Source organism: Callorhinchus milii, unplaced genomic scaffold (genome assembly GCF_018977255.1).
Source record: "Callorhinchus milii isolate IMCB2004 unplaced genomic scaffold, IMCB_Cmil_1.0 Scaffold10, whole genome shotgun sequence".
Lineage (NCBI taxonomy): Eukaryota > Metazoa > Chordata > Chondrichthyes > Chimaeriformes > Callorhinchidae > Callorhinchus > Callorhinchus milii.
In genome coordinates, this window is record NW_024704751.1 from 8,547,293 (window position 1) to 8,564,143 (window position 16,851).

General features: G+C 56.4%; 1 protein-coding gene across 2 annotated transcripts; it reads left to right on the forward strand.

The window, feature by feature from the left end:
- Positions 1–3,676: 3,676 nt before the first annotated feature.
- On the forward strand, positions 3,677–15,626 carry inpp5ka (inositol polyphosphate-5-phosphatase Ka). Of its 2 annotated transcripts, XM_042338413.1 has the most exons (14): positions 3,677–3,691; positions 5,107–5,182; positions 7,279–7,386; positions 7,589–7,697; positions 9,412–9,528; positions 9,966–10,141; positions 10,573–10,684; positions 10,908–11,017; positions 11,535–11,558; positions 12,522–12,714; positions 13,416–13,553; positions 14,268–14,351; positions 14,647–14,751; positions 15,190–15,626. In XM_042338413.1, exons 2-14 carry the CDS (start codon positions 5,115–5,117, stop codon positions 15,271–15,273), a joined length of 1,428 nt encoding a protein of 475 aa, XP_042194347.1. In that variant the 5' UTR covers positions 3,677–3,691; positions 5,107–5,114; the 3' UTR covers positions 15,274–15,626. The 2 variants fall into 2 exon arrangements, with proteins under 2 accessions (XP_042194347.1, XP_042194348.1); XM_042338414.1 differs by lacking the exon at positions 11,535–11,558.
- Positions 15,627–16,851: the final 1,225 nt, after the last annotated feature.

Genomic DNA, 16,851 nt, shown 5'->3' on the forward strand with positions numbered 1-16,851 from the left:
GCAGCTGATACCGGCAGCCACTCCCATGTACTGTAGTTGTGCTTAAGGGTGAGGTAACAGACCATAAAGCTATAATAAGACATTCTGATATATAAATGTAAATAGAATAACCTCAGTAGTACAGTACTTAACTGGTGTGTGCATGTGTGGGTGTGTGACCAAGGACAGCACCGTGTACTTTATGCAGCTTATACCAGCTCTCAAAATAGGAACTTATCAGGAAACTTTTCTGATTGTCATTGCATTTACTGTGCATTACTGCAGCAATTTGGGCTGAAGCGCGCAGTTAAGGACAGGGGATGCACACACATCAGGACCAAGTGTTGGGGTTTAGGCGGGAGGGAGAAGATGTTGGCCTCTCCTGTGACGTCCTAACTGGGTTTCAGGCCGGATGTGCTGACCAATCGTAATCTGTACAATGTATACCTTAGACCAGCGTCGCTCAGCCTCTGGCTTGACTCTTGCGTTGACTCTGATATTCTCTCCTGTTTTTCCTTCCCTGAGAAAAAACTTGGTTAAGCGCCAGAGAAAGAGTAGCAGAGAAGGCCGGAGGCAGTAAGTTGAGAACACGGTGATGTCCAGCTTGGCTTTTGCTATCTGTACATTGCAGGAGGAAGGGAAGGAAGCCTGTGGGAGGTGACCATTTTTTTTGAGGCCCTGATTTCCATCGCGTCGTGGCCCGTGAAACCGTTCATGTATTCGAATTGGAGGATGGATGGACCAGAATTGTGGAGAATCCTGAAACTCACTTAACTTGGGAGCCGGATTCCTGCAGTTCTTGAAACACAAACCGATCCAATAAATACTTTGCGTTTTGCCCACAAAATATGCAGTCAGTCCACTTTTACAGTATATTTGTGAAGCCCTGTGAGATGTTTCGACGATGTGATAAGGCGCTATGTCAAATGCAAGGATTATTATTAATACGCAACCTTGGAAGTTTCAAGATAAAACGGTCCCACGCACTAAAACTAGGTGGAATTTCGGGCTTCTGACGCCGATTTCTTGCTTGTTACGTTTACTTTCTGTGTCGTCGCTGACTTTCTCTGTCACTCTGTGACTTTTGAGACTCTCGAGACTGGGAAGATGTTAATTCAACGTTTTCCCGTCTCTCTCCCTCCCTCCCTCCCTCCCGCCCCTCCCTGCCAACCCCGGCTTTATGTGGGAAGCTGGAAATTGCCACGATGCTGCAGAAGGAGGGTGCGCCCCCTGAGAATGCAGCTTAACCATGTGGTGGGAGCAGAGTAGAAGCTTTATTCTGCTGACCAGCATCTGACCTGGTTAATGTAAGCCTTGATGAGCCTGAGGTTGATGGGGAGGAAAGGAGGGAAGCGAAGTGGTGCCCACACTCGCATCGAGTACTGTATTCTGTTTTCTCGCTCTGCCGGGCACTGGAAACCACAGCAATCCTATCTGTATAAACCCCTAAAAGCCTGAAATTCCACCCGTCTAAGCCTACGAGACCCCCGACTCAAGTCTTTGTACAGTTTTGGAAACTGAATCTGTCTCGAAAAATGCACAATCGCTCCACTTTACAGTATATCCTGTGAAGCGCTTCTGGACGTCTCAACGACGTGATAAGGCGCTGTATCAAATGCAAAGATTATTGTTAATATTATGATGATTGATTTGGTTTGGGAGCCGGTTATTTTTCAAGAACTGCAGATAAAGCGGCCTCCAAAATGAAACATTCCCACCGTTTCACGCCGTCTTAAACTTGGGGTCGAGATGGTGTTCCAGGCTAAGACGATGTGGAATTTGGGGTCTCTTTATCGATGTTGATTGTGGTTAACTGTGAGGCCCAGAGTTGTACAGTGCTCACTATATATATATATATACGGGTGTGGGTGCAGGGTGTGAGCAAACCTGAGTATAAAGGGGGTGGGGTGGAGCGGGAGTGAGTGTTTCTCTGTCTCTATCCCAAGTCCGTGGAAACTGATCCACTTCTGAATTTATTGCCTTTTCTTTGTTCAATCCTCTTTCCTCCCCTCCCGAGCCACCTCCTCCCTCTCCAGCGTCCTCTGTGCTGAGGTGTCAGCTGGCAGCCGGTTCTTTAAACTCACTGGATCTCTCAGCTCTGAATGACAATGGTCAGCTGTAAATAAAATCTTATGTTTAGGAATAAAATTTAAGAAAGAAAAAAAAAAAGTTTGATGGTTTATTCTGTTTGTGTGTCTCTGTGTGTGTGTGTGTGTGTATACAGTGTGTGTAAATGTGCGTGTGGTGGGTGTGGGTGTATACACGGTGTGTGAGTGTGTACGGTGTATGTGTGTGCGCGCGTATATACGGTGTGTATGCGGTGCGTGTCTATGGTGTGTGTGAGTGTGTATGTGGTGTGTGGTGTGTGTATGTGGTTTGTGTGCGCGCACTACCTCAGTCAGTGGTAAATATTTGGCTTGCTCCCCCCCTTGCCTCTTCCTAGGCATATCTCAGGACCATCCTCTTCGACCAGGTCTTCGGTCACCCTCCTACCCCTCTCCTCCCTGCCCTCGAACCCCTCCTGGTCTCAACCCCCAGTCCATATCCCTGACTGTCCAGTGTCGTGGGACTTCCTCCTGACGTAAAAGGCGCCGTAGAAATGTAATTTGTTGTTGTATCTCTATAGCTCTGAATGCAGCTGACAGCAAGGCCAGGCAGACCAGCCTTCTGAACTCATTACCCCTCAATCCACGACTGTTTGCGGTAGACGCCGCTGCGCACAATCGGCTGCCGCGCTTCGCCCACAAACATAAACGGTCAATTCGCTTTACAGTGTACTCCTGCGAAGCGCTTTGAGAACGTCTCGAAGACCTGATGAGGCGCTGTATCAAACGGAAGCATTGTTGTTATTATTTGGAAAAAGCCACACCTCCTGTTCGCCCGAAAACATAATTCCTTATCGCTTGAGCTCACGCTCAGGAGGAATCTGACGAGGGGAGGGGGCTCGATTCCGACATTCCATTACCGGGCAGGTCACCTCCAAGGAGACCGCGTTTACCTCCCCCTCTCCCCCTCTCCCCTCTCCCCTCTCCGCCCCCACGAGGAACCCACACAAACAGCCACGATGTGAGAACAGATTTTTATTGGGGGGGGGGGGGGGGGGGGGGTGTTGGTGACCGGGTCATTGTAAATAAGTAACAAGTAACTGACATCACTGAGGATTGTTACACCCCCACCCTCACCACCAACCCCCCCACCCCCACCCCCCACCCCCAGACCTGAATGTTATTTTTGCTGACAAGCTCCCTGGGGGGGGGGGGGGGGTGGGGGGAGGAGGAGTGGGGTTGGGGGTGGGTGGGATGGGGTGGGGGCGTTTACAATCCGGGCTGGAATGTCTTGGCTCAGCTCCAATCGCCTCTCCCCTGAGACCCGCGGAGGGGCGACTCAAGGCTCTGGTCCCTTTAAGACGCGCTTATCGCCCGATCCCTTTAAGACGCGCTCTCGCCCGATCCCTTTAAGACGCGCCCGATCCCTTTAAGACGCGCCCCGATCCCTTTAAGACGCGCCCCGATCCCTTTAAGACGCGCCCCGATCCCTTTAAGAGCGGGCGCTGCCGCCGCGGTTGGATTTAAACGGGGCCGCGGCTCCCGGTGTGAGGGTCGGGGACGGGGAGAGGCGACTCCCGGCGCCGGAGGAACGGGGGGACTCGCCCCGGACTCAGCTCCTGAGCCGCCCGCGGGCCCCAGCGACAGCCCCCGGGCCCCGACCACCGGTACTGCCGCGTAATGAGCCGCTCCGCCCCGTCAGTCAGTCAGTGTGTGTCGGTGTGTGTGTGTCTGTGTGTGTGTGTTTGTGTGTGTGTGTCTGTGTGTCAGTGTGTGTCAGTGTGTGTGTGTGTGTGTCGGTGTGTGTGTGTGTGTGTGTCAGTGTGTGTGTGTGTGTCAGTGTGTGTGTCAGTGTGTGTCAGTGTGTGTGTGTGTGTGTCAGTGTGTGTCTGTGTGTGTGTGTGTGTCGGTGTGTGTGTGTGTGTGTGTGTCAGTGTGTGTGTGTGTGTGTGTGTGTCAGTGTGTGTGTCAGTGTGTGTGTGTGTGTCAGTGTGTGTGTCAGTGTGTGTGTGTGTCTGTGTGTGTCAGTGTGTGTGTGTCTGTGTGTGTGTGTCAGTGTGTGTGTGTGTGTCTGTGTGTGTGTGTCAGTGTGTGTGTCAGTGTGTATGTGTGTGTGTGTCAGTGTGTGTGTGTGTGTGTGTCTGTGTCTGTGTGTGTCTGTGTGTGTGTCAGTGTGTGTGTGTGTGTGTGTGTCAGTGTGTGTGTCAGTGTGTGTCTCTGTATCTCTCTATGTATCAGTGGGGAATGTGTCAGTTTCCTGTCACTTTGTTGTTCATCAAATGATACATTGTATCCCCCAGGACCCCCCCCCCCCCCCCCCGGACCCCCCAACCAGCTCCGTCCACGGTGGACGGTGAACATTGGTTCCTGTCGCTCAGTAAGAGACGGCGGGTGAGATGGCGAGGGGTGGGGTGGGGTGAGGGGTGGTGGGGGTGGGGTGGGTGAGGGGGGGTGGTGAGGGGGGGTGGTGGGGGGGGGGCTGCTGGGGTGGGTCAGTCCGGGGGGCGCTCCTGACACCTGTCGCGTTGCTCTCCACCGTCCGCTCTCCACTCGGCCGAGCTTCGGGCTGCCTCGGCCTCGGTTGTCCGGTCCTTCCGAGCCGCGCCGACCCTTCCGGTACATCCCGTCTCAGGCTGTCGGTGTGTGCCCTCCGGCGTCTGTGCCCGTGGGCCGGGGGGCCGGGGCCGGGGGCCGGGGCCGGGGGGCCGGGGCCGGGGGGCCGGGGCCGGGGGGCAACGCGCACTGTACTGCTCTCGAGACGAGAAATCCACCTCGTTGGCATTTTGAAAGGACCAACACCGCACTCTCCTCCACCCCCCCACCCCACCCCACCCCCACCCCACCCCCACCCCACCCCACCCCCACCCCCACCCCCACCCCCACCCCCACCCTATCTGCTTCCGCCGTCTCCCAGAGGGAGACTGTCCCGTAGATTTACCACTCGCTGCACGTGTGTGTGTGTGTGTGTGTGTGTGCGTGTGTGTGTGAGAGAGCGCTCGGGGGGTTTTGAGTGTGCGCGAGTGTGAGCTCACGCTCGGTGGGGGAGGACTGGTTGACACTTACGCTCCTCCTCTGGTCGCAGGTGTGAGGATGGAGCCGCACCAGTCCACGGAGGATTCCGGTCAGAAGTGCGGAGCGAGAACGGGGGAGAGATTCCGGTAAGGCAGAGACTCCGGCTCCCCCCAGCCCTGTGTGTGTGTGTGTGTGTGTGTGTGTGTGTCGGTGGGGGGGGGGGGGTGAAGGGGGTACAAGGGGGGGGGAGGGGGAGCAGTGGTTTGAGCCGTGAAGGCCTCACGTGGACACTGAGCTTTACACAGTTTGTGATCCACATAATCAGCCCCTAAGCTGTGACCAAGGCTCAGTGTCGGGATGTTTTCTTCCCGCCCCCACCGCCCCCCCCACCACCGCCCCCAGTAAAGCCGATTTCCCTCTGATCTCTGTAAAGCTCGGCCCATGGCGTAGGGGGTCACACACAGCTCAGTGGGTGCGGGGGGTGCGGGGGGGGGGGGTGTGGGGGGTGGAAAAGTAACAGTCTCCGGAGCGTCTCAGAAAGTTCTCGAAATTGCCTGTAAACCGTGTAATCTCCAGCGTTTGATCCACAGCCTTATCACATCGTCGAGACGTCTCACAAGAAACAGCAGGACCTGGGAGGGAGGGCGGACCGGTCGGTCACTGGGTGGGTGGGTGGGTGGGTGGGGGGGGGTGTGGGATGTCATCCCACTCAGCTCCTGTTAGTAACGGCGAGGGTGGTCCTGGCTGGACAAGCCGCGGGAAGGCTCGGCGGACAGCGATATCAATGGCAAGCTGTGCGGCTTTAGCCGGTTAGACTCCAGCGGTCACCCCCCCAACCCCCCCCTCCCCCCGCCCAACGCACACTCTGAGGGTCCACAACCCTCGGGATGTTTTGCAGTCAGCAGTTGGGCCGGACGGCAATTTTGAGTCCCCCCGAAAACCCCTCCCAGCCCCGCTTTCCGCCCCCGACTTTTTTTTTTCTTCTTGTACACTTGCTGCGCTGAAGCACGGGCTCCCCTCCTGGTCCCTGGACAAGTTAGCACAGACCCGGCGCCTCTCGGGCCGCTCTGTCCCACGCCTCGTGCCCCTCGCCGCCTTACCCTTGACCGATCATCCCGGCCACATGACTCTGTAATAACCGCACGTAACTTAAACCCTTGGTCTCAGCGTCTCGAAGCAGCTAAAACCCTGCAAATCTCTCTCATGAGGGAGAGGGCATCCGCGTGACTGGGGCCTGAGTACACTGCTCTCTCTCTCTCTCTATCATCATTTTCTCTCTCCCTCTCTGTCTGGGGCTCTCGTACGGTCTCTCCCTCTCCCCCCCCCCCCCCCCCCCAACCCCCTCTCTTTCTCTGGATCTTTTATGCACTCACTCACTCTCTCTCTCTCTGTCTGTCTTTCTCTGCGCAGTCTCTCTCACTCTCTCTCTCTCTGGGGCTGTCTGTGTGAGTGAGTGAGTGAGTGAGTGTGTGTGTGTGTGTCTCTCTCTCTCTCTCTCGCGCCATCAGAGAGTGCAATACATGAACAAATTCATCATTTCTGACTGTGCTTTAAAAAATCTTTCACTTCAAAATTGGGACTGAAATTCAAACGTCTGTTAAAACGTTGAACAAACGGGTGTCCCGAGTGTCTGTCGGTGCCCGAAGCCTCCGCCACTGCACCCAGGACGTCACTGGAGACTGGGCTGAGTGAACCACACGGGAGCTCTTGCTAAGAGGAGAGTCCTGGCTGATCACCCACACATTGGGGGTGGGATGGGGTGGGGGAGGAGTGGGGGGGTAACTGAATAAATCTCCCTTTTAACCTGTTTTTTGTGGTTAGAGCCTTCACCTCGGAAGCGAGAGGCAGTGGGTTTGATTCCTGGGTGGGGCAAAATGTTGGGCAAGTTATCTTACTCCACCTAAGCAGTTAGACTCCATGGAAATCTCAGTTTGGTTTGGAGACTCTTAAGCCCCGGCACACGTGTCAGACACACGGCTGACGACGACAACAACAACAACAACCACCTCAAGTCACAAAGGTAGGGTGGGGGCGAGGCAGGGAGGGATTTGAAGATGGAACCAAGACCCTGAATTCAATTCACTGAGGGACAGAGAGCAGGTGGAGGCCGGTGGAGGTTTATTTTAAGTCTGTGGGACTCTATTGCTCACACATTCTCTCTCGCTGTTTCACGTTGTCTCTCATTCTCTCACGTTCTCTCTTTCTCTCACGTTCTCTCTCTCTCTCTCTCTCTCCTTCTCAGGCTCCAGATTGTGACGTGGAATGTGGGAACAGCTTCCCCCCCTGATAACGTGACCTTGTTACTGGGTTTGGAATCAACGGAGACAGAGACGGACATGTTCGTCATTGGGTAAGGGAGGGACAGGTCTGTGGATGATGGGGCAGGACTTTGGGTGGGGGAGGGAAGGGGGTGTCTGTGGGTGGGGGCAGGGGGTCTGTGGACGATGCGAGGGCTGGTGGGGTGGGTGGAGAGGGTATGTTAGGAGCCGGGGTGGGGGCTGTGGGCAGCAGGGCTGTGTGTGCCCAATGGTCTGTGCTGACTATCTCCTCAGTTTACAGGAGGTGAACTCCAGTGTGACGGCCTTCCTGGTTGATCTGGCGTTCAATGATGCCTGGTCTGTGTTCCTGATGGACGCACTGGCTCCCAGGGGCTACGTCAAGGTAAGTCTCCAACCCGCTCCTCGCACACTCAGCTTCACCTCTGTCCATCCTCTGTGGCCACCAGACGATGGAATGAGAGAACGTTGGAGAGCTGGTCATCAACAATAAGACAATAATAATCAATGTTTGAGACAGCGCCTGTAAGCTTGAAACATCTGCAAAGCGCCTCACAGTTTTACTCCACACAGAGCCTAATAATAATCCTCCAAAACAAAACCAACAATAAATTGGTCATTTTCAATCTACGACACGTTGTGGGACATTGCTGTGCGCAATTGGCTGCCGCGTTCGCCCACAAATATACAGTCAGTTCACTTTACAGTGTGTTCTGTGAAGCGCTTTGGGACGTCCTCCCGACGTGAAAAGCGCTATATCAAATGCGAGGATTATTTATTATGATCCAGTCACTGTATGTACATAAAACCGATACAGGAGTCCTGTAGCTCAGTGTTTGGAGCACTCGCCTCACAAGCGAGAGACCCGGGTTCGATTCCCGGCAGAGGGCGAAACCTTGGGCAGGTTTCCTTACTCCACACACGCACGCCTGGTAATAATCCCTCAAGAAAAAAGATAATAATAAATTGGTCGCTTCAATCCACGGCTGTTGGTGGGACGCTGCTGTGCGCAATTGGCTGCTGCTATTGTACACAGTTAACGCACTATACAGTATGTTCTGTGAAGCGCTTTGAGACGTCTAGAAGATGCGATGAGGCGCTGTATCAAATGCAAGGATTATTATTGTTATTATAACACATTTCCACTTGATATAATAATAATAATAATAACAATAATCCTTACATTTGATCCAGCGCCTTTCAAGCTGGGAGGACGTCTCGAAGCACTTCAAGTACTGAGTGCAAAGTTCACGGATCTGGTATCTCGAGTGCGATTCGGGGCCAAATGGCAACAATAAGGGAATAAATAAAAGTTGGGACAAATCCTTTCATGGAGGCACTGTCCCTTTAAAGCGTGATTAAGTGCTGAAGAATGCTGTGTGTCGCTGGGCTAATCCTCAGTCGGTCTCTCACTCTCTCCGACAACAACAATGAGCTCCTTGATCAGGGCCTCATTGGGGGTGGGGGGGGGGGGGTGGGCTGGTCAGCCCTGCGGAGCGTGAAGGGACCACGTTGGATCGAGAGATTTACTGGAACAATCGGCTCTCACATCCCTGGGATTCTCCAGTTTAGCCTCGGTTGAGGGCCACCTCCGTGACCCTGTGATCAGAGAGAAAGAGAGAGAGAGGGAGACCCACACTGTCAACAACACACCCTTGGGGTGTGGGTGGGGGGGTGTCATGGCCAACGATCCCCCAATTAAAACGATCGCTTCACGGCTGTTTGCGGGACAGTTTGCCCTGTGTAAAAACTGGTGGTCTCGTTTGCCTACACACACACACACACACACAAAAAACAGTCGCCGCACTTCACGTTAAATCCCGTGAAGCACTTTGGGACGTCCTCCTACGTGAAAGGCACTATACAAACATTGCAAAGGTTATTATCCACACTCCCGGGTCAGCCACAGCCCAGGTTGCGAGGAAAGTTAGTGAGAATTAGCGAACGAGGGGGTGGGGGAGGGAGGGAGGGAGGGAGGGAGGGAGAGCGGATGATCTGAACGCTCACTGACCTGATAGTTTGAAGGTTGACCTGCAGGGTCTTGACGTCCTCTTGACGCCCTGACGACTCTCGTTTCTCTCTCTCTCTCTCTCTCTCAGGTGACTTCGATCCGGATGCAAGGCATTCTGCTGCTGATCTTTGTGAAGTCCCGTCATCTGCCGTTCATCCGGGACCTGCAGACCAATTACACCCGCACGGGGATTTACGGATACTGGGTGAGCGGTTGGTCACTCCGGTCCCAGGCCGTGACAGGCCCCGGGGAATGGGTGAGATGACGTCGGGGTAACAGTGGAACTCTTCCCATCGGCAGAGAGATGGTCAAAAGTTGTGCCGTAAGCCCTCACCTCTCCTCTCAGTGCTGTCCCAACTACTTTCCTTGAACGTTACAGTCCGTCGGACCAAGGGATGTTCCGTGCGCAGCTCGGACGACAGCAACAACTTGCATTATCTCGCGTCCTCGAGCGCTTGACCATGACGGAGCAGTGCGCTGAGCGAGTGGGGTGGGGGGGGTTTGAATGAAAGCGTGCGATGGCAGGTGGCAACCCTATGTGGTATTGTGACCACCGACCACCGCCCCGCCCCTGAATCCTGACCCCCCCCCCACCCACCCACCCCCACACGCGTGTAAATTTGCTACTTCTGTGTTTCCCAGGGCAACAAAGGGGGCGTGACCATCCGCCTGTCCATCTACGGTCACCTGGCCTGCTTCCTGAACTGCCACCTGCCGGCCCACATGGACAACGTGGACCACCGGCTCGACTCCTTCCAGCGCATCCTGGACGCCCAGCAGTTTAGCGGGGAGCAGGCGGGGGGCATTCTGGAGCACGAGTGAGTATCACCCCCACCCCCCCTCCCAACCACCCCCGCTCACCCCGGGGCCTGTGACCCACAGCCCAACCCACATCCCAACCCCAAACCCGCTCTAGCCTTCACCCCCCCAGCCTCCACTTTCTCCTTGGAGGGACGCACCGTGATGACCTAATTCTGGAAAATATTAGGCCCACGTTGGCGAGAACCAAGGCTTGGGGGGACCACCAGAATTTGCGTTGGTCGGGTGTAACTGCTGGAGTCTAACCAGCTAAAACTACATAGCTTGCCATCGATGGTATTGTCTGGGAAGCTTTCCTGCTGCTCGGACCACCCAACTCTCATGACCCCAGTTCTCCCTGTGGTGTGTGTGTGTATGTTGTGTGTGTGCGTGTGTGTGTTGCACCCAGAGGCTGACACACAGTGAGCTGCTGTCCTGGCCTCTCCCCCAGGCTGCTGTTCTGGTTGGGGGACCTGAATTTCCGGATCGCGGATCACGGGATGCACTTTGTCCGGGAAACGATCAGGGGCAACCGCTTCCACCTGCTGTGGGACAAGGATCAGGTGAGCTCACACGGCTAACAGTAAAGCTCCCTCTACACTGTCCATCCACGCTCCCGGGTGTTAGAGACAAACTCTTGACTGTCCAGAGCCTCGTCCTTCCTTCCGACATGAAAGGCGCTGTGTAAATGGCATCTCTTGTTGTTGCTGCTGCTGCTCTCGCGGAGTCTGCACCTGCCCAGTTGGCAAGAGCTCTATCACAGACCATCTCCTCTCTGTCCCTCAGCTCAACATGGCCAAGAAGACAGAGACCATCCTCCAGGGCTTCCAGGAAGGGGCACTGCGCTTCAAACCCACCTACAAGTTTGACCTGGGCTCCGAAAATTACGACACCAGGTAACTAGAGAACCAGCAGCTCGAGGGGGGTGGGGGGGTGATGGGGTGGGGGGGGGAGGGAAGTCACGTGAAGGCCAAGCGCCCCTTCCAGACTGTTCCACACCAAATCCGCGACCTTCCGCTTCTTCTTGTCCATCCCCGCCCGCTCTCTCGGCATCTTGCCTGAGCGGCAACGCTGGCAGGACCTTCACGGGTCTATCGCAGCGACACGGAGCAAAGCTCCCTCTGCGCTGCCCGTCCGCACTCCCGGCTCAGGGGTCAACTGTTGCCCTGAGATCAGCTAAGTCAGCACGGACCGGACTTGAGCTGCATTGCCTTAGCCCGTGTGCGCGGCTCAGCCACTGTCCACACACAGTCTGTGGGGGGCAACTCGGCAGCCAATTGCACACAGCAGTACCCCCACAAACAGTCTTGGGTCGGTGGGGGGGGGTGGTTTATTACCAGGAAAGCCCAGCCGGACTTTGCCGTGTGATTGTGCTCACGTTAAGGAACTTACTGATCTCTCCTTTCTTCACAGCCTACAGACCACTATGGGGTTTAAGTAAGAGCAAAGTCTTCCCCCCCCCCCCACACCCCCGTCCTGTGTGTAGTTAAGAGCTGTGGGGCTGAGCTTTCATCAGCGTACGCACGCTTCAGTGTGTGGGGGCAGGGAGCCTGAACCCCACTCTCCCCAGACAGGCAGCGCTGGGGGACGGGGCGGTGGGGGGGGGGGGGTGAGGGACGGGGCAGAGAGCCAACTGCGCTCAAGTCACCGCACCCCCGGCGTGTGCGCGCGAGACAGTGGCCAGGCCCCGAGTGCAATTGTGGCCGGTGGGGTGGGGGCGCGGGCGGAAGTGGGGGGGGTAGTGGTCAGACACGTCTCTCACGGCCATGCGAGCGTAACGCCATCCGGATGAAAACCGGCCCCGCTCTCTCTCTCTCCCCCACTCCCTCTCCCCACTCCCCACTCCCCACGTCAGATTTGCTCTAAGTGTCATAACACGTAACATCCGCTTTCGTCTGCTTCTGTGACTCGGTGTCCCAGCGCTGTTGACGCGTGTGCCCCCGCGGACTCGCCTTTCGTCTGCCGCGCGCGCGCGTGTGGCATGTGGTGTGGGTGTGGGGGTGGGGGTGGGGGTGGTGGTGGGGGGGCGCAGAGTCGGGTGAACATCCGCGTGCCGATGGCGGTGGCGGGGAGAGCTGGGCGGTGGGGTGGGGTGCGGGGGGGTGGGTGCGGGGGCGGACGTGAAGCAACCCCGGTGTGTCCTGAGCGGAGGGAACGTTCCCTTAGTTGTTGTTAACAACAACAACAACAATAACAACAACAATAATAATAATAATCGTTGCGGTTGACACAGCGACTGAATCACGGCGTCGCCTCAAAGCGCTTCGCGGGGACACACACACCGCACAGCGGAGTGACTTGTTGTGTTCCGTCGGCCAATTTGTTGTGACGTTAACCCACTGCCCCTTCGCTCTCTCCCCCCCCCCACCCCCACCCCTCCCCCTCCGCCGCGGACCTCAGCGGGAAGAAGCGGAAGCCGGCCTGGACCGACCGGATCCTCTGGAAGGTTCGGGAGCGTCCCCGGGAGGGGGCGGCCGAGGCGGACGGGCCGCGGCCGGGGGAGCCGGCGACGGTGAACCTGGAGTCGTACGGGAGCCGCATGGAGTACGGCATCAGCGACCACAAGCCCGTGGCGGGAACCTTCGGCCTCGAGGTGAGGAGCAGAGGGGAGGGATCGGCCGACAGACGGTAAACACGGACTTAACGGGACGCCGACGCCCCCCCCGTCTCCCCCCCCCCCCCGTCCCCGTTCACAGTGGGAGGCGTTATTTAAAGGGACACCGTCCCCCTCGACGTCGGACTGCGTCAGAGCTGCGGCCGGCTCCGATCCATCAGCGGGGCTCCGACCTCGCCCTCGCGCGAATGAGCGCCGAGACGGGAGGGCGAGGGGGGTGGGGTGGAGTGGGGGGTGGGGCGGGCGGGGGAGGCTGGAGCGAGCCGTCGCGTGCGCTGGCTCTCCCTCCTCCTCCCCCTCCTCCTCCTCGTGGTCGAGAGCTGAACCGCCTTATAGGAGTGCAGCTACGGGAGGAGGCCATTCAGCCCCGCCAGCCCGTTCCGCCATTCTAACCAGGCTTTGCCCCGTGGCTCCTTGATACCCACGATCTAACAAAAATCTGTCCACCTCGGTCGTGAGGATTCGAATGGATCCGGTACTCCCAGCCTTTCAGGGGAGGGCGAGAGAGTTCCGGATTTCCATCGGCCCTTTGGGTTGGAATTTCACTGCTAAAAAGCCAGACCAGAGCGAGGGAGGGAGCGAGCGAGGGAGGGAGGGAGGGAGCCTGGGGCACGGGCGCGCTCGGGGGTGTGGTAGAGTGAACCGTAGCGGCCCTTTAACCCTTGGCCTTGTTTGCCCAGTTCGAGAAGCTGATCACGGAGCCGCTGGTGAAGCTGCAGCCGGAGGGCAGGTGGACTCCAGGCCGTGACGCCATCGTCTCCTACCGCATGTCCCAGCTCTATCCCAGCAGCACCTGGGACTGGATAGGGCTGTACAGGGTAAGCGCCCGCCTCGCTCAGATTCCCGTAGCTCAGGGGTTAGACCCCTCGCCCCGCACCCCACAGCCCCTGTAGCTCAGGGGTTAGACCCCTCGCCTCGCACCCCACAGCCCCTGTAGCTCAGGGGTTAGACCCCTCGCCTCGCACCCCACAGCCCCTGTAACTCAGGGGTTAGACCCCTCGCTCGCGCCCCACAGCCCCTGTAGCTCAGGGGTTAGACCCCTCCCCTCGCAAGCGAGAGGACTCGCGTTCGATTCCCGGGTGGGACAGGACGGAGTGAAACCTTAGACAAGTTTCTTTACTCCACACACACACACGCACGCGCGCGCGCCTCTGTTTACCAGGCAGTAAGTAGGAAGCCAGTTGTTAGTTGATTGACAGGTCGCTTTTCCGGGGATAAGAATTCCCTCCAAAAAAAAATTTGATCACTCAGTCCACGACTGTGTGCGGGGACGCTGCTGTGCGCAATTGGCTGCCGCGTTTCGCCCACGAATGCACAGTCGCTACGCTTTACAATATGTTCTGTGAAACGTCTCAACGCTGGGACGAGTGGATGAGTGACTTTATCCGGAGCGCAACATGTGGGCGGGGGACGCTGTGGCTCCAGCGCTGGGGGAGTGGGGAGTGGGGGGGGGGGGTTGTTGAAGGAAGGCAGCGCCGAGCTGGGTCTTGGGCTCGGAGACACTCCTCACCCCCAGGCTCCGCTCTCCTCAGGTTGGCTTCCGAGACCGGAACGACTACGTTACGTACATTTGGGTGAAGGACGACGAGCTTTTGCACAGCCAGGATACATTCCAGGTAATTACCTCCCCCCCCCCCCCACCCCCGCTCCCCCTCCCTCCGCAATCCCCCCATTCCACAGAAGGCGCTACATCAATGCAACAAATTATGGTCAATGTGGGGTTTAACAACAGCCTTTGCCCCAGTCCGGGTGTACTGGTAAATAATAATAATAATAATCCTCGCATTTGATACAGCGCCTTATCACGTCATCGAGACGTCTCAAAGCGCTTCACAGGATATGCTGTAAAGTGTAGTGACCGTGTGTTTTGTGGACTGATATAAAGTGTGAGCTCCTCGCGGTGTGTTACAGGTTTACCTGAGCAGCGACTATGTGCCCACAGGCACCGGTACCTTCCTCCTCTGTTACTGCAGCAGCAACCTGGACTCCCTGGTGGGAGTCAGTGACCATTTCCAGGTAAACAGCCAGACCCTCCCGTCCCCTCATATGCCTCTCTTGCCCCCCCCCCCCCTCCCCACCGCGTAGCCATTCCTCCCCAATGACTGGGAGTGTGGACGAACAGTGTAGAAGGAGCTTTACTGTGTCTCTGACGGTAATTGATGCTCTCATTGGGAGACAGAATACTTTACACTCAAACATATGTTCACCTTATACCTTTATAAGTGGTCGGGTTGGTAGCAAGACCGGATGTTTTGTGTGTGTGTGTGTGTGTGTGTGAGTGCGACAGTGATTGTGTCTGTCTCTGTATGTGCGTGTGTCTGTGAGTGTGAATGTGTGACAGTGATTGTGTGAGTGATTGTGTGTGTCTCTGCGAATGTGTGACAGTGAATGTGTGCAGAGGGGGCATTCAGGCCCGGGTTATATAGCCGTGACGTGTCTCCCGTTTCCCATCAGATCTGCCCCGAGCCGGAGCCTGAGTTGGAGTGTGAGGCGGTGGGGATCGTGGTGGGGGAGCAGTGTGACAAGGAGCCGTGCTGAACTGAGCGAGTTCCCGGACGCTGGGATCAGCCCCCGGGGGAGGGGGTTATGGTCAGCGAGTGGGGAAGTGCTCGTTGGCCCTCTCCCCCCCTCCCACCCCACACACACACACCCTCCTCCTCCGCGTGTTGTATCGAACAACACCTTTTACCTTTAAAACCTGCGACTGGGTTTCCCCCGGTGACGGTGGGGGCTGTGTGTTGATTCTATTCTGTAACCACTTGGTAGCTGAGGCTGAATGTTAGAGCCTTGCGCTGGGGGTGGGGGGTGGGTAGCGAGGTTAGAGATGTCTGTCGCTTTTATAGAACCCCCCCCACCCCCCATACACTCGCACACCCACGCACATACACACCATACACATTCGTGTACACACGCATACACACACACGCCCATACACACTAAACGCATTCGGGTACACACACACACATACACGCACACACTGATACACGACACACAGACCCCCCCCCCACCACACACACACACACACATATACCAACACACACTAATACATGCCACACGCCACACGCACACACACACGCTCCTTTCTAAATTTTGCTTTTCTAATTTTATAGATTTCGAAGTCATTTTAAACTGGGATTTTTAATTCTCTTGTCGACTGTCCGGGCCGTGCCTGGAGCTGTCTGTCCGTCTTGTCTGTGTCTGTCTGTCTGCCCTCGGCTCAGCCAGTTAAGTCAGTTACGTCCTGTTAAGCGAATTACTCGATTTGACCGTGAAAATGATTCAATGAACTGAACCTATTCCTACACCCAGACTAAACCCGAGAGGAGACTCTGCCCCCCCCCCCCCCACCCTCGCTGGGGTTACTCCCTGTGCTGGGTCTCACTACCCCTCGGATTGCTGACCCGCGACTGTGTGGTGCCTCTCACGCTCTGTGTATCTCTGCACACAGGTACACCGTCTGCACTTAAAAAAAAAACAACTCCCTCTCGTGTTCTGTCTGCGTGTGCGTATGTGTGTACTCTGGTCTCTGTGGATGTTCTCGTCTGTGTGCATGCTCTGTGTGCGTGTGTGTGTGTGTGTGCTACATGTGTCTCTCTCACCCTCGCCTGCTGTGCTGTGTTTATGTATATACAGTTGCATACAGTATACTTCCCACCTGTGCACTTTTCAGTGGAGAGAACAGTATTAGGCACTTTACTGCACTTCTGGGCTTTCTTCTTTTATATATATGAAAAAAAGCCCCCCCACCCCCCCCCCCCACCCCCATCTCTCTCCAGAACCACAGGTGGAGAAAGCCACTAGTTTATATTTAACCTGTTGATAACTAGTTTAGTTATTGTGAATCCTCTGTGTTAGTGTCAGCTCGGCTCAGTTTCTCACCCGCGCTCCCGCCTCAGTGTCAGAAGGTCGTGGGTTCGAGCCCCACATCGGGGGCTCTGAGCTCACGGTCCAGGCTGACCACCAGCGCGGTGCTTGGGGGGGGGGGGGGGAGAGGGAGCGCTGCATAGCCGGAGGCACTGTCCTTCGGATGAGACGTTAAACCCGGGTCCCGTCTGCCCACGCGGGTGGACGTTAAAGATGAGGCATGCTCTGTGTGTGCGCGCGCGCTGTGTATTT

Bases quoted from the DNA above. Each gene is read 5' to 3' on its own strand.
- inpp5ka (XM_042338413.1), top strand. From the start codon at position 5,115: ATGGAGCCGCACCAGTCCACGGAGGATTCCGGTCAGAAGTGCGGAGCG. The intron at 7,698-9,411 runs GTAAGTCTCCAA...TCTCTCTCTCAG, and splicing joins CTCCCAGGGGCTACGTCAAG to GTGACTTCGATCCGGATGCA. The intron at 14,352-14,646 runs GTAATTACCTCC...GGTGTGTTACAG, and splicing joins ACAGCCAGGATACATTCCAG to GTTTACCTGAGCAGCGACTA.